General features: G+C 47.7%; 1 protein-coding gene across 2 annotated transcripts in view; it reads right to left on the bottom strand.

Annotated features, from left to right (window-relative positions):
• The window catches only part of APLP1 (amyloid beta precursor like protein 1), a 61,148-nt gene extending 45,901 nt beyond the window's left edge, over positions 1–15,247 (bottom strand). For both annotated transcript variants that reach the window (XM_075606139.1, XM_075606138.1), the window contains exon 1: positions 14,565–15,247. In XM_075606139.1, the coding sequence (XP_075462254.1) occupies positions 14,565–14,633 (69 nt within the window). In that variant the 5' untranslated portion in view covers positions 14,634–15,247. The remainder of the gene's footprint in view (positions 1–14,564) is intronic.
• Between the last annotated feature and the right edge of the window lie 6,022 nt (positions 15,248–21,269).

Raw genomic sequence — 21,269 nt, forward strand, 5'->3', positions numbered from 1 at the left:
ATCCATCTAACCCCCTCATCTTTCCCTCTCTCTCTCTAATCCATCCATCTGACCCCCCTCATCTTTCATCCTCTCTCCATCTTATCCATCCTTCTCACCCCCTCATCTTTCCCTCTCTCCCTCTTATCCATCCATCTCACCCCCCTCATCTTTCCCTCTCTCTCCCTCTTATCCATCCATCTCACCCCCTCATCTTTCCCTGTCTCCCTCTTATCCATCCATCTCACCCCTCATCTTTCCCTCTCTCCCTCTTATCCATCCTTCTCACCCCCTCATCTTTCCTTCTCTCCCTCTTATCCATCCATCTCACCCCCCTCATCTTTCCCTCTCTCTCCCTCTTATCCATCCATCTCACCCCCTCATCTTTCCCTGTCTCCCTCTTATCCATCCATCTCACCCCTCATCTTTCCCTCTCTCTCCATCTTATCCATCCATCTCACCCCCTCATCTTCCCTCCTCTCCCTCTTATCCATCCATCTCACCCCCTCATCTTTCCCTTTCTCCCTCTTATCCATCCATCTAAACCCCCTTATATTTTCCTCTCCCTCCCTCTTATCCATCCATCTCACCCCCTCATCATTCCCTCTCTCCCTTTTATCTATCTGAGCCCTCATCTTTTCCTCTCTCTCCTTCTTATCATCCATCTCATCCCCTCATCTTTCCCTTGCTCTCCCTCTTATCCATCCATCTAACCCCCTCATCTTTCCCTCTCTCTCTCTCCCTCTTATCCATCCATCTCACCCCCCATATCTATCCCTCTCTCTCCCTCTAATCCATCCATCTCACTCCCTCATCTTTCCCTCTCTCCCTCTTATCCATCCATCTAACCCCCTCATCTTTCCCTCTCTCCCTCTAATCCATCCATCTGACCCCCCTCATCTTTCATCCTCTCTCCCTCTTATCCATCCTTATCACCCCCTCATCTTTCCCTCTCTCCCTCTTATCCATCCATCTCACCCCTCATCATTCCCTCTCTCCCTCTTATCCATCTGACCCCCCTCATCTTTCCCTCTCCCCCTCTTATCCATCCATCTATCTCACCCCCTCACCTTTCCCCCTTTCTCGCTCTTAACCATCCATCTCACCCCCTCATCTTTCCCCCCTCCCTCTTATCCATCAATCTCACCCCCTCATCTTTCCCTCTCTCCCTCTTATCCATCCTTCTCACCCCCTCATCTTTCCTTCTCTCCCTCTTATCCATCCATCTCACCCCCTCATCTGTCCCTCTCTCTCTCTCCCTCTTATCCATCCATCTCACCCCCCATATCTATCCCTCTCTCTCCCTCTAATCCATCCATCTCACTCCCTCATCTTTCCCTCTCTCCCTCTTATCCATCCATCTAACCCCCTCATCTTTCCCTCTCTCCCTCTAATCCATCCATCTGACCCCCCTCATCTTTCATCCTCTCTCCCTCTTATCCATCCTTATCACCCCCTCATCTTTCCCTCTCTCCCTCTTATCCATCCATCTCACCCCTCATCATTCCCTCTCTCCCTCTTATCCATCTGACCCCCCTAATCTTTCCCTCTCCCCCTCTTATCCATCCATCTATCTCACCCCCTCACCTTTCCCCCTTTCTCGCTCTTAACCATCCATCTCACCCCCTCATCTTTCCCCCCTCCCTCTTATCCATCAATCTCATCCCCTCATCTTTCCCTCTCTCCCTCTTATCCATCCTTCTCACCCCCTCATCTTTCCTTCTCTCCCTCTTATCCATCCATCTCACCCCCTCATCTTTCCCTCTCTCTCCCTCTTATCCATCCATCTCACCCCTCATCTTTCCCTCTCTCCCTCTTATCCATCCATCTGACCCCCTCATCTTTCCCTCTCTCCCTCTTATCCATCCATCTGAACCCCTCATCTTTCCCTCTCTCTCCCTCTAATCCATCCATCTCACCCCTCATCTTTCCCTCTCTCCCTCTTATCCATCCATCTGACCCCCTCATCTTTCCCTCTCTCCCTCTTATCCATCCATCTGAACCCCTCATCTTTCCCTCTCTCTCCCTCTAATCTATCCATCTCACCCCTCATCTTTCCCTCTCTCCCTCTTATCCATCCATCTGACCCCCTCATCTTTCCCTCTCTCTACCTCTAATCCATCCATCTCACCCCTCATCTTTCCCTCTCTCCCTCTTATCCATCCATCTAACCCCCTCCTCTTTCCCTCTCTCCCTCTTATCCATCCATCTGACCCCCCTCATCTTTCATCCTCTCTCCCTCTTATCCATCCATCTCACCCCCTCATCTTTCCCTCGCTCACCCTCTTATCCATCCATCTCACCCACTCATCTTTCCCTCTCTCTCCCTCTTATCCATCCATCTCACCCCCTCATCTTTCCCCCTCTCCCTCTTATCCATCCATTTCACCCCCCTCATCTATCCCTCGCTCTCCCTCTTATCCATCCATCTCACCCACTCATCTTTCCCTCTCTCCCTCTTATCCATCCATCTCACCCCTATCATCTATCCCTCGCTCTCCCTCTTATCCATCCATCTCACCCCTCATCTTTCCCTCTCTCCCTCTTATCCATCCTTCTCACCCCTCATCTTTCCCTCTCTCTCCCTCTTAGCCATCCATCTCACCCCCTCCTCTTTCCCTCTCTCCCTCTTATCCATCCATCTGACCCCCTCACCTTTCCCTCTCTCTCCCTCTAATCCATCCATCTCACCCCTCATCTTTCCCTCTCTCCCTCTTATCCATCCACCTGACCCCCTCATCTTTCCCTCTCTCTACCTCTAATCCATCCACCTCACCCCCTCATCTCTCCCTTTGCCCTTTAATTTTCCCTTCCTTTTCCCATGCCTCCTGCCCTGTCCCCCTGAATCTCACATCTCCTTTACCTCTGTCCATGTCTCATCTTTCCATCTCCTATTCCTTCCTTCTACGCCTCTCTATTTCATCCCTCCGTCGCTCTCTAAGTTCTGTCCCTCATCTCGTCTCTCCAACCAATTTGCCACATTCTTTCCACCCGTCATCTATCTACCTTGTCACCCTCTCTCATTTCTCACTCTCCTTCCCTCTATTATCTTTCTACCTCATGTTTCACTCTATCTCTCATGAATCCATCATACCTGTCATTATTCCATGTCTCCCACTCATCTCACTTTTTTTTTATCCATCCTTTTCACAGTCTCATCTTTTTCTATCTCTTGTTCTCCCTCTTCCGCCCGCCTCACTCCCCCTTTTTCCATCTCTTGTTCTCCCTCTTCCGTCCGCCTCACTCCCCCTTTTTCCATCTCTTGTTCTCCCTCTTCCGTCCGCCTCACTCCCCCTTTTTCTACCTCTTGTTCTCCCCCTTCCGTCCGCCTCACTCCCCCTTTTTCCATCTCTTGTTCTCCCTCTTCCGTCCGCCTCACTCCCCCTTTTTCTATCTCTTGTTCTCCCCCTTCCGTCCGCCTCACTCCCCCTTTTTCCATCTCTTGTTCTCCCCTTTTTTCCATCTCTTGTTCTCCCCTTTTTTCCATCTCTTGTTCTCCCCCTTCCATCCGCCTCACTCCCCCTTTTTCTACCTCTTGTTCTCCCCCTTCCATCCGCCTCACTCCCCCTTTTTCTACCTCTTGTTCTCCCTCTCCCGTCCGCCTCACTCCCCCTTTTTCTATCTCTTGTTCTCCCTCTTCCGTCCGCCTCACTCCCCCTTTTTCTACCTCTTGTTCTCCCTCTTCCGTCCGCCTCACTCCCCCTTTTTCTACCTCTTGTTCTCCCTCTCCCGTCCGCCTCACTCCCCCTTTTTCTATCTCTTGTTCTCCCTCTTCCGTCCGCCTCACTCCCCCTTTTTCTACCTCTTGTTCTCCCCCTTCCATCCGCCTCACTCCCCCTTTTCTATCTCTTGTTCTCCCTCTTCCGCCCGCCTCACTCCCCCTTTTTCTACCTCTTGTTCTCCCCCTTCCGTCCGCCTCACTCCCCCTTTTTCTACCTCTTGTTCTCCCCCTTCCGTCCGCCTCACTCCCCCTTTTTCTGTTTCTCTCACTACTAGCAGACAGCTTGCTGATACAGAACAAGGGTGCTCAACTCCAGGTCTCAAGGCCCCCCAACAGGACAGGTTTTAAGGATATCCCTGCTTCAACACAGGCGGATCAATCAGTCTCTGATTCAGCACAGGTGGCTCAATCATTACCTGCATCAGCACAGGTGGCTCAATCAGTCCCTGCTTCAGCACAGGTGGCTCAATCAGTTCCTGCTTCCGCACAGGTGGCTCAATCAGTACCTGCATCAGCACAGGTGGCTCAATCAGTCCCTGCTTCAGCACAGGTGGCTCAATCAAAGACTGAGCCTCTGATTGAGCCACCTATGCTGAAGCAGGGATATCCTGAAAAGCTGACCTGCTGGGGGGGGGGGAGGGGGGGAGCTTGAGGGCTGGAGTTCAGCACCCCTGATATAGAGCCTTGGCATGCCTGCAACTGGGCATATGGTGGGTACATTGAACCACAAACTTCTTACATATTAAGCCTATGAATGATAAACACAGCAGGGTATTTTTCTAGGTCATACACTCCTGGCTCTGCCAATTAAAATTAAAAAATCCTGTTAGAGGCAGACAATATGACCTCGGGATAGTTCTTTTTGTGTTTGTTTTCTAATGCTGAATTTGTTACCAGGAGTAAAATGAACAAATGGGCAGCTGGACAAACGCCGCCTCTAGAACACGGATCCCCCGGAATATACTTTGTGGTTCTTTGCCAGCTGCAAAACTAGTGCCACACTTGTGCAAAAGATTACAGCTTGAACACGTTCTGGACATTCTCCCAGATCATATAAGGCAGGGGGTGCGTAAACGCCCTGCCCGCTCCCCCCCCCACCCTTACCTTTCCTCCGGCATTAGCGGCATCATTTGACGTCACAATGGCATGTGACATCGCGTTGCCATGGCAACGCACCTCCATTTGACCCCCGCGGCGTCATTTGACTCTGCCTTGTCATGGCAGTGCGTCGCCGGAAGCCACTGGAGAGAAGGTAAGAGACATACAGAGGCCCCGCGCGCTCCACCTGCATTTTATCTCAATGTTGCGGGGAAAAGCGCGGGGCCTCTGAAAGCGCCATGCCCCCCCCCCCCCCATCCAATTTGCGCACCCCTGATATAAGGGGTCTTTACATATATCTATATTGTATCAAGGCAAAAGTGGAGCAATTTTGTGGTAAAACAAAGTGCACCAGACCCCATTGATTTGATTGGGATTTGGCTTTGTAGGGCAGCTTTTGTAGCCCACAATTGCCCCATGTCTGCCCTGATACTGACGCCCCTAAAGCTTGACGTGCCTTTCCAATGTTCCCGGAGAACAGAGCTGCTACAGGAGTGAGCCAATCGGCCTTGTATTTTTTCTGAAATGTTTTTCTTTACGTAGGGTTGAAGCAGGGGGTCTTCGGAGCTGAACCCCATTCATTTCAGTTCTGGGGACCCCCTGCTTCCCGAGATACAGAGGGGGGGGGGGGAGTGCGGGTATCGCGGCCAAGTTTAAAGCTCCCGTGTCACGGGGGCCAATAGGAAGCTGAGCCTGATGATGTCACAGCTTCCTATTGGCCCGCAGGGTGCGGGAGGTGTAAACAAGGCCGTAATACCCGCACCATTTTCAGAGGTCTGATATACATTTGATATATACCTGGTGTGATACACTATATATATACACCTGGTGTGATACATATATACACATATACATATATATATATATATATATATATACACACATTTTATATAGACCTGGTGTGATAAATATTATATGTTTTTAAATGTTATGGTGTGATACACATGTATGTTATATATATATATCAGTATTATTAAGGTTATGGTGGGTAAAAAAAGTGACAAAAACCCTCCACAGAAAAGCATAAAGCAACTGTAAATATTACTGTATGTTCATTTGCATGTCTTAGACAGGCCTGCAACCCTGTCTTTCCCCATTATCACCCAGCATACAGCGCTTCCAGTGCAGCATTGTCATTTCCCAGAATCCCTTGCTGCAGTGGAAGCGCTGTATGCTGGGCGACAATGGGGAAAGACAGGGTTGCAGACCTGTCTAAGACATGCAAATGAACATACAGTAATATTTACAGTTGCTATATATATAATTATATATATATCTCAAAGAGTAAAGACACTGACTGGCATTGAGTTTGAATCAGGGGAACCTGGTTCAATTCCCGGTGTCGACTCCTTGTGAACTTGGGCAAGTCACTTTATCTCCCTGTGCCTCAGGCACCAAACACATAGATTGTAAGCTCCACGGGGCAGGGACTTGTGCCTGCAAAATGTCTCTGTAAAGCGCTACGTAAAACTAGCAGCGCTGTATAAGAACATGAGATATATATATATATATATACAATCAAAAAATAAATAGATGATACCGTTCTGTGGCTAACGAAATGCTTTTATTTGTGCGAGCTTTCGAGATACACTGATCTCTTCTTCCGGCGATGTTACAATGAATGAAGCAAGCAAAAGCTATACTATAAACAGTGTCTATTGGAATGTTATCTGTGCTGGTCCTTCCCCCGGTGTGGATGTGTTTTATGGCTGGAGGTGTCAAAAGGTTCCTGAAAGCAAGTGATGAAAGAGTGTGTATCAGTGTGAAAGCATTTCGTTAGCCACAGAACGGTATCATCTATTTATTTTTTGATTATTGAAGCTCGGCTAACACGGTACTGATACCTCTACATGTATATATATATATAAGTTTTTGTCACTTTTTTTACTCACCATAACTTAAGACACACTTGCTTAAAGAAGCATATGAATAGGACTGTGGCTATTCTGAAAACATGGCACATAAAGCTTGGCCCCCTGCAGATGCACTTACCAGAACTCCCTCCTACTGTCTCTGTACGTTCTCCCTACCTACCAATTAGACTGTAAGCTCCTCGGAGCAGTGACTCCTCTTCCTTAATGTCTAAAGCACTTATTCCCATGATCTGTTATTTATATTATCTGTTATTTATTGGATTACCACATGTATTACTGCTGTGAAGCGCTATGTACATTAATGGCGCTATATAAATAAAGACATACAATACAATACAATACAATAACTTAACTCAGTATGGTAAACCCCATCCTTTAGCTTCTTTGCATAGCCAGTTAATCAACCTCACACTGATGAGAAACAAATATAATCACTGCGCTTCTCCATGTAAAGAGCATGCAGCTAGTGAAGGAAATGGCCATACAAATGTGCAAAACAGAAAGTGAATCCCTGCGCTTCTCCCATAGGGATAGCAATCAATGGGGAATATATATATATATATATATATATGTATGGTGTAAATATCTATAAGAAAAAAGGAGACTTTTGGTATACATCCTTTGATCAAATAATGCCAAGCCTGCTAACCACGTCAAGGTAAGTCTCTTCAGCAGGTCCCTACGCTAAATGCATACTAGTGTTATGTGAAATAAGCCCAGAAGGGGTTAAAATATCAAAGCATATGCTTGTATAACCTAGTGCAATTAAAAACTGGTATATACCAGTACAGATACTCACATGTAAGTTTCACACTGATGAGACCATTAAGGTCGAAACAGCTGTCTGTGGGTGGGTTTTCTGGCTATGCACCTTAACCGGGATGCACATTGATACCCTGACAACCAAGACCTACGCCAAACTAAGGGTACTTTACAGGAACAAATCCTCCCTAAGTCTCCTGGTCAGAAAGCGTATTGCACAGCAGATGCTAATGCCAATTATTGACTATGGAGACATAGTATATGGCTCGGCTCCTCAAACCCACCTTAGCAAACTTGACACCCTCTACAATTCAATTTGTCGTTTTGTTCTCCAATGCAACTACAACACACATCACTGCGAAATGCTCAAAGAACTACATTGGTCATCACTCGAGTCTAGGCGCAAAGTTCACCTTTCCTGTCTCACCGTCAAATACTTTCTGGGCAAGCTACCCAGCTACCTGAACAAGCTCCTCACCCCCACCACATGCAGCACTTATCACCTGAGATCAGACTCCAAAAGACTATTCATGGTCCCAAGGCTCAACAAAGTATCCGGACGTTCCTCCTTCTCCTACCATGCACCCCAAAACTGGAACAACCTACCAGAGACTCTCACATCCACCACCAGTTTAAGTTCTTTCAAATCTAAGGCTCTCACATTTTAACCTGGTCTGTAACTGTTTCATACGCTCATAATATATATTTTCTTTAACGGTGCATGCAATGTCTTGTATATAATGTATACCCTGTTCATTTATGTAACTGTACTTGTAACCATGTACTATTTGTTTTACTCTATGCCCAGGACATACTTGAAAACGAGAGGTAACTCTCAATGTATTACGTCCTGGTAAAATATTTTATAAATAAATAAATAATAATAACCCTGGCTGTGCTCAAAGCTGTGACCATGCAGCAAGCTTAAGCCTATAGGGAACCATGTTAAAAATGGTTTTTGAAGCAAAAAGTGGCACTGTGTGCTCATTTGCATGTCATTTCCCAGAATCCCTTGCTGCAGTGGAAGTGCTGTGTGCTGGGTGATAATGGTGAAAGGCGGGGTTGCAGAACTGCCTAAGACATGCATGCAGATGAGCATACAGTTGTATTTACATTTGTATATGTATATATATATATATATATATATATATATATATATATATATATATATCTATATATATATATCTATATATATATCTATATATATATATATATATATATATATATATAAAAGATCCGCAGCACTCTCTGGTAAATATCCAATGTAAAAAAGGTTTAATGCATCAATCTAACATCAGGGGTGAACTACAGGAAAAAATGGAGCAATGTTTCAGACCTCCCGGTCCTTTGTCAAGCCCCTACAGCAGTGTGCCTCACACTGGGTTTAAATATAGTGCATTAGACATTGTAATTCGGCGCCAAACACACAGCTGACTCTACTATGGTGGCTCCAGAGGGACAAAAAGCAACCCCCCCCCCCCTGTATTTAAAAACGCAATTTTTCGTCCTCCCAAACGGAGCTGTGTGCAGATAGTGAACGTAACAACTTGCATAATGATATCATAATAGCTAAATGCTATTGTCCTAGCAGATAGAGCACACTATGAGGTTAATGACTTTGGGCACCCTGCTCCAAAATGGTAAGTTATTTGTCCTACTGTTGCCCAATTAAAGTAGGACTAGAGTAAGCCATTTTGGCTTTATTTTTGTTAAATAAATCATGACACGGTGTAATATGTTATGTGTTGTTGTTCATCTGAGGTTGTATCTACCTAATGTTAAGACCTGTTAAGGAATAGATGATTGTTATTATGTCCTGATATGTAAAACCATGGAATTCATATACATAGGGTGATCAGATGTCCCGTTATACATAGGGTGTAGTGCTGGCCCAGTTTCCAATCCTGCCGACAAGCGCCGACTGCCCCTGCGCGAAGTGCGTTTGCCGACCTCGCAACCGCGTTCGGCACTTACCGGCTGCTCGAGCGCATACGCAACTGGCAAGCTCCGATCGCGCAAGAGCGCCCGGCAAACGCAGTTCACGCATGCGCAGTCGAGCAGCCGGCAGGCCCTCTTCACGCACGCGCAGTGGCCGATTGCCCATGCGTGACATTTGTCCCGGTTCTGCTGTGACAAATATGGTCACCCTACCTATACATTCAATGTGCCCCATATGTATCAATAGAATGTTTTACTTTGCTACGCGTGGTGCAACTTTTGGCCCCAGAACTGCCCCACTTTTGCCACAATACACAGTCCCTACGGTGCGCGTGTGGGGTTGTTTGTTAAGTTCTCCCATCTGCATAACTGAAGCAAAACCGCTGCAGAAAACGGCACCAGGTTTATCACAGACAACGAGACTCCCTTCGCTTTCAATAGCATTTCTTTTCATTTTTCTTCAATTGAACGCCGTTTTTACACCACTTTTTGCAACGTTATAGGCACTATGATGGTTATTTACCAAACTCGTGCAAAACACAGCACCAGATTTATCAAAAAACACAATGCAACTGGTTTCAATGGGAATGTTTTTTCCCTAATAAAATCTGGTGCAGTTTTTTTGCGCCGTTTTTGGGTTTCATAATTAAGCTCACGTGTGTGTTGTGTCATCCCAACAATGTCCTTACAATGTGTATAACGTGTGTTTGTGTCATCCCAACAATGTCCTTACAATGTGTATAACGTGTGTGTTTGTGACCTCCCAACAATGTCCTTACAATGTGTATAACGTGTGTTTGTGTCATCCCAACAATGTCCTTACAATGTGTATAACGTGTGTTTGTGTCATCCCAACAATGTCCTTACAATGTATATAACATGTGTGTGTGTTTGCGTCATCCCAACAATATCCTTACGATGTACATAACACGTGTATGTTTGTGACCTCCCAACAATATCCTTACGATGTACATAACACGTGTATGTTTGTGACCTCCCAACAATATCCTTACAATGTATATAACGTGTGTGTTTGTGACCTCCCAACAATGTCCTTACAATGTATATAACGTGTGTATGTTTGTGACCTCCCAACAATGTCCTTACAATGTATATAACGTGTGTGTTTGTGTCCTCCCAACAATGTCCTTACAATGTATATAACGTGTGTGTTTGTGTCCTCCCAACAATGTCCTTACAATGTGTATAACGTGTGTGTTTGTGTCCTCCCAACAATATCCTTACAATGTATATAACGTGTGTGTTTGTGTCCTCCCAACAATGTCCTTACAATGTATATAACGTGTGTGTGTTTGTGTCCTCCCAACAATATCCTTACAATGTGTATAACGTGTGTGTTTGTGACCTCCCAACAATGTCCTTACAATGTATATAACGTGTGTGTTTGTGTCCTCCCAACAATGTCCTTACAATGTATATAACGTGTGTGTTTGTGACCTCCCAACAATGTCCTTACAATGTATATAACGTGTGTGTTTGTGTCCTCCCAACAATATCCTTACAATGTATATAACGTGTGTGTTTGTGTCCTCCCAACAATGTCCTTACAATGTATATAACGTGTGTGTTTGTGTCCTCCCGACAATATCCTTACAATGTATATAACGTGTGTGTTTGTGTCCTCCCAACAATGTCCTTACAATGTATATAACGTGTGTGTTTGTGACCTCCCAACAATGTCCTTACAATGTATATAACGTGTGTGTTTGTGACCTCCCAACAATGTCCTTACAATGTATATAACGTGTGTGTTTGTGTCCTCCCAACAATATCCTTACAATGTATATAACGTGTGTGTTTGTGTCCTCCCAACAATGTCCTTACAATGTATATAACGTGTGTGTTTGTGTCCTCCCAACAATATCCTTACAATGTATATAACGTGTGTGTTTGTGACCTCCCAACAATATCCTTACAATGTATATAACGTGTGTGTTTGTGTCCTCCCAACAATGTCCTTACAATGTATATAACGTGTGTGTTTGTGTCCTCCCAACAATGTCCTTACAATGTATATAACGTGTGTGTTTGTGTCCTCCCAACAATATCCTTACAATGTATATAACGTGTGTGTTTGTGTCCTCCCAACAATATCCTTACAATGTATATAACGTGTGTGTTTGTGTCCTCCCAACAATGTCCTTACAATGTATATAACGTGTGTGTTTGTGTCCTCCCAACAATATCCTTACAATGTATATAACGTGTGTGTTTGTGTCCTCCCAACAATATCCTTACAATGTATATAACGTGTGTGTTTGTGTCCTCCCAACAATGTCCTTACAATGTATATAACGTGTGTGTTTGTGTCCTCCCAACAATATCCTTACAATGTATATAACGTGTGTGTTTGTGTCCTCCCAACAATGTCCTTACAATGTATATAACGTGTGTGTTTGTGACCTCCCAACAATATCCTTACAATGTATATAACGTGTGTGTTTGTGTCCTCCCAACAATGTCCTTACAATGTATATAACGTGTGTGTTTGTGTCCTCCCAACAATGTCCTTACAATGTATATAACGTGTGTGTTTGTGTCCTCCCAACAATGTCCTTACAATGTATATAACGTGTGTGTTTGTGTCCTCCCAACAATGTCCTTACAATGTATATAACGTGTGTGTTTGTGTCCTCCCAACAATGTCCTTACAATGTATATAACGTGTGTGTTTGTGTCCTCCCAACAATGTCCTTACAATGTATATAACGTGTGTGTTTGTGTCCTCCCAACAATATCCTTACAATGTATATAACGTGTGTGTTTGTGTCCTCCCAACAATATCCTTACAATGTATATAACGTGTGTGTTTGTGTCCTCCCAACAATGTCCTTACAATGTATATAACGTGTGTGTTTGTGTCCTCCCAACAATATCCTTACAATGTATATAACGTGTGTGTTTGTGACCTCCCAACAATATCCTTACAATGTATATAACGTGTGTGTTTGTGTCCTCCCAACAATGTCCTTACAATGTATATAACGTGTGTGTTTGTGTCCTCCCAACAATATCCTTACAATGTATATAACGTGTGTGTTTGTGTCCTCCCAACAATATCCTTACAGTATACAACGTGTATATAGAGCAGTTAATCTCTGTATTCAGTCCTCTCATAGAGAAATGGTTAACGTGGATCAAAACAAGGTATCTGTCTGTGTACCCCTCACCACTACAACCATTGTCTGCATATCACATGATCCCTTGGGACACACAGTGCCCTTGTTCTTTTGTAAGAAAGGTCTGCTTGTGTTCCCCAGAGAGAGGAGGGCAGTGCCAGGGGGAGACGGAGCAAGGTTACTATGATCTGCCTCCGACTACTCCCAGCACAACATGCAGCCACCTGTTGCTCTCAGCCATCGCTGAGCTTGCAGCTCTTTGCACGTACCGAGCTCTGTGGGATTGCTCCTATTATCTTGCAATGTAACTGTAAACTGAAGCACTTGTACCCACGCTATGCAGCATCTCAGGCACCTCACTCCTGCCGTGCAGAACCCGTGCATCCTTATTGTTGGCCCACTACACAGGCCTGACAAATACCACATTCTACCCTGCAGAGCCCCTACTATTCCAGTATAGTCCATAAATACCACACAGCATTGCCATGTTAGCATCTCCTAGTATTTGAGTACAGGTCACAGCTGTCGCTGCACCTGAGCCCTGCTACTGTATGTAGAACCATTTAGTATTCTGTCCACCTCACACGCAACTATGCCATCTTTCCCCTCCTATACCAGAACAGCATACACCACACAACTAGCTCTGCTACAGCGTCCTACTCCTGGTACGCAGCAGTCCCTACTATTCCATTAGTGGCCCATCACACAATCAGTTTTAGGCCATTAATCTGAATCCTGCCATCTAGCACCCCAAGCTATTTCAGTAGAGTCTACAACACACACACAGCTTTGCCACTGCACCACCTTCTGCGGTTCCAACACAAACATACAACTCTGCCACATACCACCTCTATTCTGCCATGCAGCATCCTTTGCTATCCTATTATTGACCCATCACTTACAGCTATAACCCCGGCCTTGGAATAGCAAGCTCTGCTATTCCAGTACAGTGTATAGGGTAAGAGCAGGTATATCAATGTCCCTAAGTCTGTTCCCGTCATGCACCATCCCGTTATTACTTTACTGAGACACCCCGCACAGCTGTTCCAGTGACCTCAAACATTGCCTGGACTCTATTACTTAACCTGTCATACACAGCTTTGCCTACAGTATGACCTCAATCACGTTATGCAGTAGTCTCTGCTATTCCAGTGCAGTACACAACCCACATATGGTTCTGCCACAGAACCTCAGTCCTGCTACTGTATACAGCACCATTTGCTCTTCCAGAACAGTCCAGAAAAACTCAGTTTTCCCACCGCACCTCAATCCTTTCATCCAGCATCCATTCCACTACTGACCCACCACTCACACAGTACTGCCAATGTTCTCATTACTGGAACCTTCTGCTATTCCAGTTGAATACATACAGCACTGCTTCTGCTCCTTAATTATGCAGAACCTCCTGCTAGTCTATTGCTGAACTATTGCACACACAGTTATATGAATGACCTCAATCCAGCCATGCAGCACCCCCTACTATTCCAGTGCAGTCCCCAATATACACAGCTCTACCTCTGTGGCTCATCTGCCATGCAGCACCCCCTACTATTCCAGTGCAGTCCCCAACATACACAGCTCTACCTCTTCAGCTCATCACTGCCAGTGCAGCACCCCCTACTATTCCAGTGCAGTCCCCAACATACACAGCTCTACCTCTTCAGCTCATCACTGCCAGTGCAGCACCCCCTACTATTCCAGTGCAGTCCCCAACATACACAGCTCTACCTCTTCAGCTCATCACTGCCAGTGCAGCACCCCCTACTATTCCAGTGCAGTCCCCAATATACACAGCTCTACCTCTTCAGCTCATCTGCCATGCAGCACCCCCTAATATTCCAGTGCAGTCCCCAACATACACAGCTCTACCTCTTCAGCTCATCACTGCTATACAGCACCCCCTACTATTCAAATAAAAGAGCTCCACCCAATACAGCTTTACCCACTACAGCTCTGTCTCACCCCCAGGACATGTCTGCGCACACACAGCCCTACCCCCCGGATTTTTCCTGCCCCTGTGCACCCTCTGCTATTCCAGTCAGGCCCCCTCACCTGTACACTCAGCAGCAGGAGACAGCTCATGCACAGCAGGGCGGGTTTTGCCCTCTCGGATGCACCCATCCTTCCTCCTCTCTTCTTCTCCTGTGGGTGCTGGGTCTGGCTGCCTCAGTGATGCTGCTGTATCAGAGTGTCTCTCTGCTGTGCTGTATCAGGGTGTCTCTCTGCTGTGCTGTATCAGGGTGTCTCTGCTGTGCTGTATCACGGTGTCTCTCTGTTGTGCTGTATCAGGGTGTCTCTCTGTTGTGCTGTATCAGGGTGTCTCTCTGGTCTGCTGTATCCGGGTGTCTCTCTGCTGTGATGTATCAGGGTGTCTCTCTGCTGTGATGTATCAGGGTGTCTCTCTGGTCTGCTGTATCAGGGTGTCTCTCTGCTGTGATGTATCAGGGTGTCTCTCTGCTGTGATGTATCAGGGTGTCTCTCTGGTCTGCTGTATCAGGGTGTCTCTCTGGTCTGCTGTATCAGGGTGTCTCTCTGGTCTGGGGATGTCTCTGCCACAGTCTGTGTGTGTCTCTCTCACAGATGCTGGGGATGTCTCTGTCTCTGTGTTTATGTCACGCAGATGTTGAGTATCTGTATCTGCATCTGTATGTCTGTCTCTGTCTCTCTGCTGAAGCCTCGTTTTGCTATACAAAGACCAACCCCATCCCCCCTCCTCATCTGTCTCTCTCTCTCCTCCCCTCTGTCTTCTTTCTCTCTCTCCTCCCATCCGTCTCTCTATCATTCTCCCCTCCCTCTCTTTCTCCACCCTCCCTTCTCCCGTGGAGATCTCTCTCTCACCAGGAAGAGACTGCATGTGCAACATAGGGACCAGGCAAAGGGACAGCACGCAGACCTGCGGGCAACCAGAGGTGCAGTTATCCCGGCTGCAAAACGGAGGCGAAAATTCTGCATAAAGACAGCTCCAAATGTATCAAAGAAAAGGATCAAATACAAATCTGCTGCTGTTTCTTGCTCCACTTTAGCAGAGTTTGATACATTAGTGTCAGCGGGGCACAAAAGGCCACATCCTCAGTAGGGTGACATGAGACATACAGGGCGCCCAACCTCATATACACAGACAAGTGACACACACCTCCCACAGCCGCGCCCTCTCCCAGTGAGATACCTGACACCCTCTCCCAGAGAGATACTTTACACCCTCTCCCAGAGAGATACCTTACACCCTCTCCCAGAGAGATACCTTACACCCTCTCCCAGAGAGATACCTTACACCCTCTCCCAGAGAGATACCTTACACCCTCTCCCAGAGAGATACCTTCTTACACCCTCTCCCACAGAGATACCTTACACCCTCTCCCAGAGATACCTTACACCCTCTCCCAGAGATACCTTACACCCTCTCCCACAGAGATACCTTACACCCTCTCCCAGAGAGATACCTTACACCCTCTCCCAGAGAGATACCTTACACCCTCTCCCGGAGAGATACCTGACACCCTCTCCCGGAGAGATACCTGACACCCTCTCCCGGAGAAATACCTGACACCCTCTCCCGGAGAGATACCTTACACCCTCTCCCAGAGAGATACCTTACACCCTCTCCCAGAGAGATACCTTACACCCTGTCCCAGAGATAATTGACACCCTCTCCCAGAGAGATACCTTACACCCTCTCCCAGAGAGATACCTGACACCCTCTCCCGGAGAGATACCTGACACCCTCTCCCGGAGAGATACCTGACACCCTCTCCCGGAGAGATACCTTACACCCTCTCCCAGAGAGATACCTTACACCCTCTCCCAGAGATACCTTACACCCTCTCCCAGAAAGATACCTTACACCCTCTCCCAGAGAGATACCTGACACCCTGTCCCAGAGATACCTTACACCCTCTCCCAGAGAGATACCTTACACCCTCTCCAGAGAGATACCTGACACCCTGTCCCAGAGATACCTGACACCCTCTCCCAGAGAGATACCTTACACCCTCTCCCGCAGAGATACCTTACACCCTCTCCCGGAGAGATACCTTACAACCTCTCCCGCAGAGATACCTTACACCCTCTCCCGGAGAGATACCTTACACCCTCTCCCAGAGAGATACCTTACACCCTCTCCCAGAGATACCTTACACCCTCTCCCAGGGAGATACCTGACACCCTCTCCCAGAGAGATACCTTACACCCTCTCCCAGAGAGATACCTTACACCCTCTCCCAGAGAGATACCTTACACCCTCTCCCAGAGAGATACCTTACACCCTCTCCCAGAGAGATACCTTACACCCTCTCCCAGAGAGATACCTTACACCCTCTCCCAGAGAGATACCTTACACCCTCTCCCAGAGAGATACCTTACACCCTCTCCCAGAGATACCTTACACCCTCTCCCAGGGAGATACCTGACACCCTCTCCCAGAGAGATACCTTACACCCTCTCCCAGAGATACCTTACACCCTCTCCCAGGGAGATACCTGACACCCTCTCCCAGAGAGATACCTTACACCCTCTCCCAGAGAGATACCTTACACCCTCTCCCAGAGATACCTTACACCCTCTCCCGGAGAGACACCTTACACTCTCTCCCAGAGAGATACCTTACACCCTCTCCCAGAGAGATACCTTACACCCTCTCCCAGAGAGATACCTTATACCCTCTCCCAGGGAGATACATTACACCCTGTCCCGGAGAGATACCTTACACCCTCTCCCAGAGAGATACCTTACACCCTCTCCCAGAGAGATACCTTACACCCTCTCCCAGAGAGATACCTTACACCCTCTCCCAGGGAGATACCTTACACCCTCTCCCAGAGAGATATCTTACACCCTCTCCCAGAGAGATACCTTCTTACACCTCTCCCAGAGATACCTTACACCCTCTCCCAGAGATACCTTACACCCTCTGCCAGGGAGATACCTTAAACTCTCTCCTAGGGAGATACCTTACACCCTCTCCCGGAGAGATACCTTACACCCTTTCCCGGAGAGATACCCTACACCCTCTCCCGGAGAGATACCTTACACCCTCTCCCAGAGAAATACCTTACACCCTCTCCCAGAGAGATATCAGTGATAAATACCTTACACCCTCTCCCAGAGAGATACCTTACACCCTCTCCCAGAGAGATACCTTACACCCTCTCCCAGAGAGATACCTTACACCCTCTCCCAGAGAGATACCTTACACCCTCTCCCAGAGATACCTTACACCCTCTCCCAGAGATACCTTACACCTTCTCCCAGAGATACCTTGCATCCTCTCCCAGAGATACCTTACACCCTCTCCCAGAGATACCTTACACCCTCTCCCAGAGATACCTTACATCCTCTCCCAGAGATACCTTACACCCTCTCCCAGAGATACCTTACACCCTCTCCCAGAGAGATACCTTACACCCTCTCCCAGAGAGATACCTTACACCCTCTCCCAGAGATACCTTACACCCTCTCCCAGAGAGATACCTTACACCGTCTCCCAGAGATACCTTACCCCCTCTCCCAGAGAGATACCTTACACCCTCTCCCAGAGAGATACCCTACACCCTCTCCCAGAGAGATACCTTACACCCTCTCCCAGAGAGATACCTTACACCCTCTCCCAGAGAGATACCTTACACCCTCTGCCAGGGAGATACCTTACACCCTCTCCCAGAGAGATACCTTACACCCTCTCCCAGAGAGATACCTTACACCCTCTCCCAGAGATACCTTACACCTTCTCCCAGAGATACCTTACATCCTCTCCCAGAGAGATACCTTACACCCTCTCCCAGAGAGATACCTTACACCATCTCCCAGAGATACCTTACACCCTCTCCCAGAGAGATACCTTACACCCTCTCCCAGAGAGATACCTTACACCATCTCCCAGAGATACCTTACACCCTCTCCCAGAGAGATACCTTACACCATCTCCCAGAGATACCTTACACCCTCTTCCAGAGAGATACCTTACACCCTCTCCCAGAGAGATACCTTACACCCTCTACCAGAGAGATACCTTACAACCTCTCCCAGAGAGATACCTTACACCTTCTCCCAGAGAGATACCTTACACCCTCTCCCAGGGAGATACCTTACACCCTCTCCCAGAGAGATACCTTACACCCTCTCCCAGAGAGATACCTTACACCCTCTCCCAGAGAGATACCTTACACCCTCTCCCAGAGAGATACCTTACACCCTCTCCCAGAGAGATACCTTCTTACACCCTCTCCCACAGAGATACCTTACACCCTCTCCCAGAGATACCTTACACCCTCTCCCAGAGATACCTTACACCCTCTCCCACAGAGATACCTTACACCCTCTCCCAGAGAGATACTTTACACCCTCTCCCAGAGAGATACCTTACACCCTCTCCCAGAGAGATACCTTACACCCTCTCCCGGAGAGATACCTGACACCCTCTCCCGGAGAGATACCTGACACCCTCTCCCGGAGAAATACCTGACACCCTCTCCCGGAGAGATACCTTACACCCTCTCCCAGAGAGATACCTTACACCCTCTCCCAGAGAGATACCTTACACCCTGTCCCAGAGATAATTGACACCCTCTCCCAGAGAGATACCTTACACCCTCTCCCAGAGAGATACCTGACACCCTCTCCCGGAGAGATACCTGACACCCTCTCCCGGAGAGATACCTGACACCCTCTCCCGGAGAGATACCTTACACCCTCTCCCAGAGAGATACCTTACACCCTCTCCCAGAGATACCTTACACCCTCTCCCAGAAAGATACCTTACACCCTCTCCCAGAGAGATACCTGACACCCTGTCCCAGAGATACCTTACACCCTCTCCCAGAGAGATACCTTACACCCTCTCCAGAGAGATACCTGACACCCTGTCCCAGAGATACCTGACACCCTCTCCCAGAGAGATACCTTACACCCTCTCCCGCAGAGATACCTTACACCCTCTCCCGGAGAGATACCTTACAACCTCTCCCGCAGAGATACCTTACACCCTCTCCCGGAGAGATACCTTACACCCTCTCCCAGAGAGATACCTTACACCCTCTCCCAGAGATACCTTACACCCTCTCCCAGGGAGATACCTGACACCCTCTCCCAGAGAGATACCTTACACCCTCTCCCAGAGAGATACCTTACACCCTCTCCCAGAGAGATACCTTACACCCTCTCCCAGAGAGATACCTTACACCCTCTCCCAGAGAGATACCTTACACCCTCTCCCAGAGAGATACCTTACACCCTCTCCCAGAGAGATACCTTACACCCTCTCCCAGAGAGATACCTTACACCCTCTCCCAGAGATACCTTACACCCTCTCCCAGGGAGATACCTGACACCCTCTCCCAGAGAGATACCTTACACCCTCTCCCAGAGATACCTTACACCCTCTCCCAGGGAGATACCTGACACCCTCTCCCAGAGAGATACCTTACACCCTCTCCCAGAGAGATACCTTACACCCTCTCCCAGAGATACCTTACACCCTCTCCCGGAGAGACACCTTACACTCTCTCCCAGAGAGATACCTTACACCCTCTCCCAGAGAGATACCTTACACCCTCTCCCAGAGAGATACCTTATACCCTCTCCCAGGGAGATACATTACACCCTGTCCCGGAGAGATACCTTACACCCTCTCCCAGAGAGATACCTTACACCCTCTCCCAGAGAGATACCTTACACCCTCTCCCAGAGAGATACCTTACACCCTCTCCCAGGGAGATACCTTACACCCTCTCCCAGAGAGATATCTTACACCCTCTCCCAGAGAGATACCTTCTTACACCTCTCCCAGAGATACCTTACACCCTCTCCCAGAGATACCTTACACCCTCTGCCAGGGAGATACCTTAAACTCTCTCCTAGGGAGATACCTTACACCCTCTCCCGGAGAGATACCTTACACCCTTTCCCGGAGAGATACCCTACACCCTCTCCCGGAGAGATACCTTACACCCTCTCCCAGAGAAATACCTTACACCCTCTCCCAGAGAGATATCAGTGATAAATACCTTACACCCTCTCCCAGAGAGATACCTTACACCCTCTCCCAGAGAGATACCTTACACCCTCTCCCAGAGAGATACCTTACACCCTCTCCCAGAGAGATACCTTACACCCTCTCCCAGAGATACCTTACACCCTCTCCCAGAGATACCTTACACCTTCTCCCAGAGATACCTTGCATCCTCTCCCAGAGATACCTTACACCCTCTCCCAGAGATACCTTACACCCTCTCCCAGAGATACCTTACATCCTCTCCCAGAGATACCTTACACCCTCTCCCAGAGATACCTTACACCCTCTCCCAGAGAGATACCTTACACCCTCTCCCAGAGAGATACCTTACACCCTCTCCCAGAGATACCTTACACCCTCTCCCAGAGAGATACCTTACACCGTCTCCCAGAGATACCTTACCCCCTCTCCCAGAGAGATACCTTACACCCTCTCCCAGAGAGATACCCTACACCCTCTCCCAGAGAGATACCTTACACCCTCTCCCAGAGAGATACCTTACACCCTCTCCCAGAGAGATACCTTACACCCTCTGCCAGGGAGATACCTTACACCCTCTCCCAGAGAGATACCTTACACCCTCTCCCAGAGAGATACCTTACACCCTCTCCCAGAGATACCTTACACCTTCTCCCAGAGATACCTTACATCCTCTCCCAGAGAGATACCTTACACCCTCTCCCAGAGAGATACCTTACACCATCTCCCAGAGATACCTTACACCCTCTCCCAGAGAGATACCTTACACCCTC

This window comes from Ascaphus truei, chromosome 6 (genome assembly GCF_040206685.1).
Source record: "Ascaphus truei isolate aAscTru1 chromosome 6, aAscTru1.hap1, whole genome shotgun sequence".
Taxonomy (NCBI): Eukaryota; Metazoa; Chordata; class Amphibia; order Anura; family Ascaphidae; genus Ascaphus; species Ascaphus truei.